At 57.5% G+C, this 10,376-nt stretch overlaps 1 protein-coding gene across 1 annotated transcript; it reads right to left on the bottom strand.

Moving 5' to 3' along the window:
• Window positions 1–348: 348 nt before the first annotated feature.
• On the bottom strand, window positions 349–6,449 carry MSX2 (msh homeobox 2). The gene is made up of 2 exons (XM_059699228.1): window positions 5,963–6,449; window positions 349–1,995 (listed from the first exon to the last, which is right to left on the bottom strand). The coding sequence occupies exons 1-2, from the start codon at window positions 6,339–6,341 to the stop codon at window positions 1,571–1,573; spliced, it is 804 nt and encodes a 267-aa protein (XP_059555211.1). The 5' UTR covers window positions 6,342–6,449; the 3' UTR covers window positions 349–1,570.
• Between the last annotated feature and the right edge of the window lie 3,927 nt (window positions 6,450–10,376).

Below are 10,376 nucleotides of genomic sequence, written 5' to 3'. Positions count from 1 at the left end.
ATTTCAAGTTCAAGATTTCCCCTTGACCATCTAGAGCGCTCCCGTGCTGGCCGCCCCTCACCCTGCTCCTTTCTCCCAAGCTCATCTTTCACTGGAGTTTCCAAAACTCCACTTCTTTTCCAAGAGTAACCCAAGCTGCAGGGGAAATATTTCAAAGGATTTTGCTGTTTTCAATGGACCGCCCCCCACCCCTCCCCGCTGAATCTGGCCAAAACTCCTGATTGATTCGCATTAAAATAATAAAAATCAGCAGCCTTCCTCCCCCCATTTGGGTGGCATTTTTTGAGCAAAGCCCAACGAAGAACCCAGAGAGAGATTGCCTCTTGAAATAATTAAATTGGGACAAACTTTACTGCAATAAAACAAATGTTTAATTTAATTCGGAATAAGAGATAAGAAATAACTCTTCAATAAAATATATAAAATTATACAAGACACCCTTTCAAAGGGATGAAGTATACTGGTTGGGGGAAGGTGGGGCGGGGAGATGGATGGGAAGATGAAATACCAGGGTTCTTAGCAAGTCAAAACATGGCTTCTCCCTCGGCCCCCAACATGTTAAAAAAGGATATAAATTTTCCTAATACGTTTAGCACATACAATAGGTACACACACAGAGAAAGCAGGATTTTTCTTTCTTTCTGGATCTACTCATTGTCCAGGAATATGTAGCATATAGGTAATGGTTACAAGACATTTATTTAAGCAGAGAATTAACTACACCCCTCCCTCCCCCATCACTTTTGCAACGTGTGAGGACTGACCCAGAGCATTTCACAGAAACCATCAATTCCTCCGGACAATGATCTGAAATGGAGTTAAGCAACAGCCTGGAGGGAAGTACTTCCATTTCCCACGTTACCCCGAGACTGGCTCAGTCTTCTCAGCCCCCTTTTATTGATCTTACAAAAAAAAAAAGGAAACGTTTAACTGGTAACAATATGGCAATGTGCAGGGGGGCAAACAGGGCCCAATGTGTAGCCTCTAATTAGTTGAGTGCATGGAAGACTGTACCGTGGCCTGTGCCTGGCCTGTGCCTGTCACCCGGAGGAATGTCTCCCTATGGGTGGCCTATGCACTTTGTGTCTAATTCTAATATCTGTTTTCCTTAAGCAAAAGCCAATCATCCCACCCAAATCACTACATTTCAGCAATTTTAGAAAACAATTGGTCTCCCCCTCTAAGAAGAAAAAAAAAACCCACACAAATCAACGTCAGCAGTCTGTTAGGGTGATAGATATAAAAAGGTATATATATAAATTTCGCCTTTCAAAATAACTTGGATTTTGACGTCTGCTGTATAAAAATGCGTTCTGTTTCGTGATATATATTTATATATAAAAACCATCAGAGCCAATCTTTGTGAGGAGAAGGGGGTGTCTGGGAAATGACACCAAGAACACGGAGCTTGGGGTCTCCAGCCCCCAGGACGAATGCGGTGGCGGCGGCCCGCCAGCCTGGCTGCTCGGGGTGGTGCGTGTGAGGTTGGCAGAGCCGGGCGCTTCCTGGCGAGGGCGGGGGACCCATGGAACACGCCTCGTGCCGTCCCGGAGTCCGCGGGCAGTGGTCCTTAGGAGAGATGGTACATGCCATACCCCACAGGAGTGGCGTAGAGTCCCACGGGCGGGATGGGGAGCACAGGTCTATGGAAAGGGTAGGACGCCCCGTAGAGGGAGGCTGCCTGCAGCGGCGAGTTGATGGGGAAAGGGAGGCTGAAGCCGGAGGGCAGCATGGGCTTCGCGGCCATTTTCAGCTTTTCCAGTTCGGCCTCCTGCAGTCTTTTCGCCTTGGCCCTCCGGTTCTGGAACCAGATTTTGACCTGGGTCTCTGTGAGGTTCAGCGAGCTGGAGAACTCGGCGCGCTCGGCGATGGAGAGGTACTGCTTCTGCCGGAACTTGCGCTCCAGCGCCAGTAGCTGGGACGTGGTGAAGGGCGTGCGCGGCTTCCGGTTGGTCTTGTGCTTGCGCAGGGTGCAGGTGGTGGGGCTCAGGTGTCCTGGGGGCAGAGAGGGAGCGGTTAGCAAGGCCAGGGCCCCCTCTTCATCTTCCAGACACCTTTGTCAGAGCCAGGTGTGGGTGGGGGGAGTAGGATGGAGGGCCATATTTAAATAGATAAATTACTTCATTTTAAAAAATTGATATTTAAATAGATAAATTACTTCATCTTAAAAAATTGAGGCTTTTAAAAAAAATTGAGGCTTTTGCTAAAACGTGTGGGAATTTAATGGTGTAACAGAACCTTATGGGAAATAAACAGCCTTAGAGCAATGGAAATAGAACTCCTGAGAACAGACCTCTCCTAAGTCAAGGGAGTCAAGTGGTTGGTTCCTAAGATCAAAACCCCATCTCTTCTGAGCTTAATTTCTCCTCGTTAAAATGGGGCGGGGGTGGGGGGGTAGTTCAGTTGGTTAGAGCATCTTCCTGAAAAGCCAAGGTTTGGGTTGGACCCCTGGTCAGGGCACATACAAGAATTAACCAATGAATGCACAAATAAGTGGAACAACACATCAATGTTTCTCTCTCTCCCTCCCTCTTCTTCTCTTGCTCTAAAACCAGAAATCAATAATATGGGGGAATGGATTCCGAATAGTCCTCACTTCCCGCGGATGCTGACAAAATCGCAGATGGGAAAGAAAATGAGAAGGGTCTTCTAAAGGCGGGCGGCTCCCTCTCTGCCCCGACGCGGTCGCGTTGGGCTGTATCCGCACACTGGCGGAGGGTAACCCTGCAGACAGGGTCTGTGGTACATTAATAGCATCTTGCGAGGAGGAGGGGGGGGGGGAGCAGCCCCAGCAGTAAACCGCCACAGCTGTCATTCCATCCCGTCTACAGATGATAAAACTTGAACATCACTTTACAGATGTGGGCTGAGCTTTTGGCCGGGTGCTTCTGGGATATAAACTGTACCAAGAAGGAGAGAAAAATTAGCTCGCCCATAAATGTCAGGGGAAATCAGGCCGCCCTGCCTGGGGATGGAGAGCATGTGATGACATCTTAGTCATCCGGCCCATTATGCCATGGTGTGGGGCCAACGTGTAAATGCTTCGTTTGTCGCCAGGGTTCGGAGAGAGGCAATAACAAGCCAAATGAAGGTACGCCAGCAGCATCCGACTCCGTGCCTCACTGGACTCATGACAAGCCACGGGACTGGCCGGGCACCTCGCAGTCCCAGGGCATCAGCTCACTTAGGGCTTCCTTCCTCGAGGGGAGGGGAAGGGGGAGGGGGAGGCGCTGGGGGGGGCAGGTTGCTAAACAATTAACTGGCTGCATTTGGCTTTTACGAGCTATGCTAATTTTCCAAGTGGAGCCGCAGTTACAATAACTGCAAGGACTCAGGGGGAGAATGTCGCATTTCTTGTTTTGTTACTTTGGTGGCCCAAGAGTTTACACTTCGTACGGGAGGGTGACACAGCACAGGTCCCAGCCCAGCCACTGCTTCCAGCAAGCAGTGGACCTGTCCCCGGTGACATGACCAACCATCACGTTAAGTGACTGACAGAAAGAGGTAGTGGGTTCGGCAACCAACCAGAAAGCCAGCGTTCTGGGAGGGGTGGGCGAGAAGGACCACAGAGACTACCTTCTGCAAACGCTAATCCCTAAGTGAACCAGGGCACCCGCTCCTTAACTTACAAATAACCCTAACCACACCATCGGCGCCTCCAGGACCCGGACGTCCTCAGCCTCGCGAATGGCCGGGCTCGGGCTCCGGGGGGCCTGGCGGCGGGGGTTCGGGTCCCCAGCTCCCGGCGTCTCAGGGGGATCCTGCGCTAAGTGGGACAGCAACTCCAGTTCCCGGCAGGGTCCCTCCTGGGGGCTGCATGTGAGTTATGAAATCCGGGAGACGGGATCGCACACGGGCATCAAAGCCGAAAAGTTGGGACGCTTCCTCTCGGCCCCCACTCCTCCTCCCACCCCACCCCCCCATTTTAAACCAGGCAGAGGAAGGATGCGATTATACAAAGCAAAACAGCATTTATCCCACTTCCTCTGAATAACAAAACCAGGCCCGGGCGGGTGGCTCCCTCCCGCCCCAGGCTCCCTCCCCAGGAGCTCCCGGGACCTGGCTCCTACTCCCGCACTCCGGTGGCCTCTGCAGGCCCCAAGCACCGATAACCCACTTTTTGTTTTAAAATGAAGTCCTTTCTCGGAATCTCCAGCTTTTCTTATGGGAAGGTCAGCTCCAGGGCCCAAGGCGGCCTCACTCAGCAGGGAAGCTGGGTTACGCTTTGTGGTGGGGTTGTTTACCGAGGTCAGTGGGGGAATGGCCGTCCCAGAACCTGGAGGCCTGAGGAAGTGGGACTTCTGACCTCTGGACATGTCTCCCTGGAAGGCCCGAAGCTGCCTGTGCCGCCGGGCATATCGGCCCAGGCCTAGGAACCCGTGGGGCGCTCAATAGTTGTCAAACGTATGAAGCCCCTTAAAGTTCCCGAGCCTCTACTTCCCCATCAATAAAATGGGTAAGCAATACTGATCACGCAGTGGGGTTCCGGGCAAGGCATTTTAGAATGTCCAGAGGAGCCCCGTCATTCGGTGGCGCCCAAGCTGGGTGTGTTGAATCCTCTGAACTCGGCTGCAAAGTCCTCATCTGTTCCCAGGAGGCCGGCTCTGGCCACAGAGATCAGATAAGATAACATGGTTAAAAGTGCTATAAAGCACTGAGCAAACTTGTATTTAAATTCTTTGAGTCCTTAATCTCCACGCCCTTTGAATCTTTTGGAGTTTCTACCAGGGTGGAGAGAGACGCCGGCGGGGACAGCCTCCGACGCCGGGTAGATGGCCCGGTTTTGTTCACAAAATGCTGTGCACCTCCAGCCTCCAGGGCTGACGGGCGGCAGTGGAGAGAGAGGCGTCTCCTGACTTTGCATACAAAGCCCCTCCACACGCCCCCTCTTGCCCACCTTTCCCAGAGGTACAGCGGGCAGAGAGCTCTTAAAGGCCCAGAGAGAGACACATAAAAGTTGTGGGGAATGACTTCCAACCTGCAGAAGGCCCCAGGGCCCCAACATGGATGCTGAAGCTGAAGGCGTCACCCCTCTCCTGGGCCAACTCCCCGCCCGCCCGCCTCATTGCAGGAAGCGGGGTGCGGGTGTGAGGACCTCTGCTGGGTCCCTCTGGGGAGAAGGATCCAAGGTCTGGGGCCAGGGCACCCCAGAGCAGCCTGGCTCGGACACCAGGGCCCCGGCCCACTTCGGCCACTGCCAGTCCAGTCAGTCTTCTTAAAATAAAGCCTGGGTGTCTCAGAAAGGGGGCAGCCCCAGGTCCCGCCTCTGCCTGCGCCTCGGGGCTCCAGCGATGACTGGGGTCTGCTGAGCTCGGCGCCCAGGGAAGCCTTTCATGATCGCTGAGCCCAGCGGGGCACCCCTCGCTTCAGCCCGGGCCCGCTCCCAGCGAAGCTCGGGACTTCCTCGGCGAGGTGCCGGCGGCGGGCACATCAGCCCCGCATCAGCCTCTGCCGCCTTCCCTTCGCGGGGTGCTGCTTCGACGCCCGCGGGACCCAGGGGAGATCAGGTTGTCCACCCAATATCGGGCTAGATTTCAGCTGGCTCACCGTTAAAAGGAGGGCACACCCCGAGGGGCTGTGAACTTCACACCCCCCTTCACTCCCCAGACCCTGGTGGCAGCGAAACAAAATAAGCGAAGTGGCCGAAGCGCAGGGCCGGGGGCTAGAGAAACCCAAGGAGGGCGACCCGCAAACCCAGCGGGGGTTCGCCCGCCCCGGACCAGCGAGTCCGCAGCTGCGCGCGGCCCTCTGCACTGCGAGGGGACCCGGGCCACGCGCTGCGCCAGTGCCCACGGGTGTCCAGGATGCAGCCGGCGCGCGGAACTCGGGGGATACCCGGGGCCCGAACCAGCTGCGCCTGCTCTCCGGGGCGCACGGTGCCGGGGGCTCTCCGAACCCCCTGCCTGGAAACCCGCCCCGGCTCCCTCCAGCACCCGGCGTCCCCGCCCGGGCGCGCACTCACTCGGCGGCGGCGAGTATCTGCCGGGCTCCTGCATCCACGCCGCTCCGTCTTCGGAGTTTTCCGACTTGACCGAGGCGGTCTCGAAGGGCTTGACCAGCGACCCGGGGCTGTGCGCTTCGCGGGCGCCGTGTCCCGGCAGCAGCAGCGGCCGCAGGGTGGCCGCGGCGGAGGCGCTCTCGGCGGGCCGCGGGGACGCCTCCTTGGGCGGCTTCTTGTCCGACATGAGCGCCTCCACGCTGAAGGGCAGGCTGGAGACCTTGACGCGGCGCTCCTCCGCCGCCCCCTCGGCGCCCCCAGGCCCCGGGCCCGGCCCGGCCCCTAGCGCCGGGCCCTCCTCATCCGACGAAAACAGGTCCTTGCCTTTGGACGGAGAAGCCATGACTTCTCTGCCCCACGTAGATCCCGGCGCGCGACTCGGCTGGCAGCCCGGCAGCGGCGACTCAAACTTTTTGGGGGGGAGACGGGAGGGGCGCGCCGGGAGCCGAGCCTTTCCTCCAAGGGGAAGTGGGAGACTCGGGCCCGCCAATCCGCGCCGGCCCTGGCGTTGACGTCACGAACGCGCGCCTCCCATTGGCTCTGGCGGCAGAGGCTGGTCCTTTCTCCCCTCCCCCCTGTTTGAAATAAATTAGGAGTTAATTACAGGAGCAGTCAGCAGAGTTGTTATTAGGCGATCCCTCAAGGGTTATAATCACGCCAAAGCTGAAAAGTCCAAGGCGTAATTAAGGCCGATTATTTAAAGAGGAAGTTCTCCGAGTCCCATTTCTTCTCTCTTTTGACCCCTCTTTTGAAAAGGCGCCCCGGGTCTGTATCACACCCCCCCACCACCACCACTCCCCACGCCGCTGGAACACGTTTCAAGTCTGCAGCTAATATTGCAAAAACATGTAGGAAGCGCCTACTATGCGCCAAAGCTGGGCTACCTGCGCAACTCTAGGGGTCGGCACTGAACCGGGCCAGCCCCCCGGAGCGAAAGGGAGCAGCAATCGGGGCGCTCCGAGGAGGAGTTCGCTCTCAGTGAGTGCCAGTGGGCGCCCGCTGTTACCTGAGCGCCTGGCAGAGGAAAGGCCACAGAGAGCCCCGGAGGGGGTCAGGGGCTGCCCTCTCCCGCACAGTCCCGACTGGACAAACGAAGACAGTGCTCCCCGTGTCTTCCACGCGAGGAGGAAACCAGTGCACTCTTGGAGTCCCTGGGGTTCCTTTTCCCTAAACCCCCTTGCTGGCGGCTCCTGCGGGCTTTTCCTCCGGCCCAGGCGCATTCTGTGTTCCTGCGTTTGTCTGGGCCTGTGTTTGTCCTGTGCGTTTGGGTGCCAGCGTTTGCCTTGGAGGAGGACAAGGGAAGAACAGGCACGATACGATCTAATGCCTTCCTCTCTCCTGCGAGTCTCAGAGACTCAGGGTTCCCAGGTTGCACACCCCAGGCCTCTGGACCTTTTGGGGAAGCACATTTTCATACATTACACCTGGTTTTAAAAGGAAGGAAGGAAAAGAGAGAAAGAGAGAGAGAGATCTCATCCCACGCCCAATTGTACCTGGGTAATTCCATCTCAAGCCTTACTGACGACTGCCTCTGCTTCTCCGCCCAGGGAAGGGGAGAGCGAGCTTCACTGCACAGAGGCCTGCGATGTCTGCAGGCCGCAGGCCGCTGGGCCAAGACTCCAATGACTCCTGGGCGGCAGCTGCTTTTCCCTGAATCGGAACCATTTTTTCTGCAAGTGAGGAGGGAAATAGAAGTCCCCCAGCTCAGGGCCGTGCACACAGCACCAGTTACCAGAGCCTTGTAAGGAAGGGACATTGTTTGTGGTACTGAAATAGCCAAGGCTTGGAGGCTCCTAGCACTTCAAGTCTTAGAAACTTGACCCCCAGACCCACTGCCAGAGCACCTCTCTGATGCCCTGCTTCCTCCCCCGTCCCACACCCTCCCCCCCGCCCCCCCCCCCCCAGCCTGGAGTGAAACTGCTGGGTAGGGGAGGCAAACAGGCATTATCTGAATCTCCAAGGAGAAAAACAGCCTGCATGGCCGGCTAATTCGGCCAGATTAGAAACTGTCCTGGAAACTTAAAGACTGAAGAAGTCCTAACCACGGCCTTCTAAACCCTCTGCTCCTCCCCCTCCACGGGGAACAAGCACATTCTTTTCTCTTTTTTTTCTTCAACAAAGTAGAAAATCAGAGAAAGTTAAACAACAACAACTATGAGAGCTATCTGGGGACGTGTGCATTTCCCCCTGAGTCACATCTGATGATGGTTGGCTTGATATGCATCTCAGATACCGGACAGGTAAAGCCAGATGACGACCTGTGCCTCCAAGAGAGGCGCCCTGCCCGGTGCAGGCTGCATGTCTTGGAAGCAAACCTGAAATTCGTTGAGCCCCCAGGTGCCACAGTGCACCAAAGGCTCCGCCTGTCAGTTGGGCTGTACCCAGCCACCGCTTTCTAGCTCTGCAAACTCCTTGTTCATATTTATCCATTTCCCAGGCTCATTCCTGTGAAATTGAAATAAAAAGCCACAGTGCTGGAGCCCTTTTATTTTGATGGATGAACTTTTCAGGAAAAGGGGAAGCCATGTTCTCCTCCTGGTGTCCAGACAGGAAAAGAAATGCATGAGGCCAGAAATAGGAAAATGGTAGAGATGAAAACAAAACAAAACAAACAAACAAACTCCTGGTGCTGGAAGCCAGGGTGCCAAGCTGCCTGTGAATAGGAGAGATGCCCAGGGGGCAACTAGCCTGCCCACGAGTCTTCTGCAGCTCCCTCCCCAGCGCCCTGCTGGGTGGGGACATTCAGGAAAGGGACTCACTTCTGCTGGGAAAAGAGTGGGACTTCAGCACAGGGGGAACCCTTTTGGAAGAGCGCTGTCTGGCACTCCTGCGGAGGCTGCGTTTTCCCGGCGCCCTGGCCGGGACCTTGGGCACCTCACTCTGCCCCGCTCCCCTCAGCCTGCTTCCTAGTCCCTGAAGTAAGAGAGAAGCCCTACCTGAGACGGTTCTTATGGTGATTACATTCAATAGGCTACAGAAAGGTGTAGGGGAATCAGTAGAAAACATTGTATATCCAAAGCGGTAACAATCTATCCACTGCTTTCTCTCGGCCAGCTCTCCAAAACCAGGCGCACCGCCGCCTGCGTGCAGCTCACTGTGGCTTCTTTGTAAAACCTCCCGGGCTGAGAACCGGGGGCGGCTGGGGACGTCCGTCCCTCAGCGGAGTCGGTGCAGCCCGTAGCGGAGGGCAGGCTTTGGCTCTTAGGGGGCACTCCCTAAGGTGACATACTCGTAGGCCGGAAGGTGGGCTCCCAGCGGGAGCTCAGTCACACCGAGCCTCAGCGCTCCAGGGTGCGTTAGTGCCTGGACCGGTCCCCCGCATCTCATCTGTCCTAACACACCGTTCGGGGCGGGGTTATTTTCTCCATGTCCCAGGTGGAAAGCCCAAGGTTAGGACGCACCGAGTGTGCAGCCCCGGGTGACGCAGGTAAGAAGTGGGGGACCCGGGGATGGCCGGGCGCGGCCCAGGCCCCGGCGCGCACATCCGCAGCCTCCACGTTCCGCGCCCCTGGGCAGTTTGCACGCGCCGGGGCCCCGTGTGGAGCAGCGGGCACGCGCACCGCGAGTCCCGGGCGAAAACTCGCCTGCAAACCGTGGAGGACGCACGCGGACCGCAGCGTTAGCAGCGCCCGGACGGAGCGCCGGGTCCCCGCGGCTGGGAGGGGGCGGGGGAGGGGCGAGGGAGGGGGCCGTAGACGGGCCTGGGCTGCGGGCAGGCGCCAGGCGCGGGGAGATGAAAGGCGGGCTCCGGGGAAGGGGCTGCGCCGGGTGACCGGCTCCAGCCGCGCCGGGCGCCCCGCCCCCGCCCCGCCCCGCCCCGGCTGCCCCGGGCAGAGGCGGCTGCCCGCTCCGGAGCCGCGTTAATTGCTCTCGGCCCGGCACTCAGCCTGCACGGAGCCGGGACAACCTCGCTCCGGGAGGAATGACAATTCGCCCTAATGGGACAACCTCGGTCCCACAGGAGTGACAATTCCTCCTAATGGGCCGCTCGTTAGCGGCCTATCCTCTCGAACCCGGGTATCAGAAGCGGGCAGACTAGCGGGCGCCAACGCCTGCCTGGAATGCCACGGCACAGCCACCCCCGCCCCCAAACCCATCCCTTCGCTGTGTGACCTCGGGCTAAAGGCTGCCCCTCTCTGAGCTCATTTTTCTTACCTGTGTGTGAAGACCAGGACTGGGAGGGTCAGAGCCCGGCGGGGCGGGCCTGCTTGCAGGCGTTTGCGAGGTCCCTTTCGGAGTTAGGGAGCTGACCGGGAGAAAACAAGCAGCAGGTCCTGCCTGGGGTTCTCTGGGGGATGCATCCCTTGCTTGTGAGGTTCTGGACGATCAAAAGGTTTTTTACGGCCCCGCCTGCCCGCTGAGGTCAGGACTGCAGACG

Source organism: Myotis daubentonii, chromosome 5 (assembly GCF_963259705.1).
Source record: "Myotis daubentonii chromosome 5, mMyoDau2.1, whole genome shotgun sequence".
NCBI lineage: Eukaryota > Metazoa > Chordata > Mammalia > Chiroptera > Vespertilionidae > Myotis > Myotis daubentonii.
The sequence above is the reverse complement of the archived record's forward strand: the minus strand, read 5'-3'. Positions and strand labels throughout refer to the sequence as shown.

What these genes read in the sequence shown, in the direction of transcription:
- MSX2 (XM_059699228.1), bottom strand. Translation starts at nt 6,341, where the DNA reads ATGGCTTCTCCGTCCAAAGGCAAGGACCTGTTTTCGTCGGATGAGGAG. An exon ending in CAGATACTCGCCGCCGCCGA is followed by an intron (nt 1,996 to 5,962) that starts GTGAGTGCGCGC and finishes CTCTGCCCCCAG; the next exon opens with GACACCTGAGCCCCACCACC.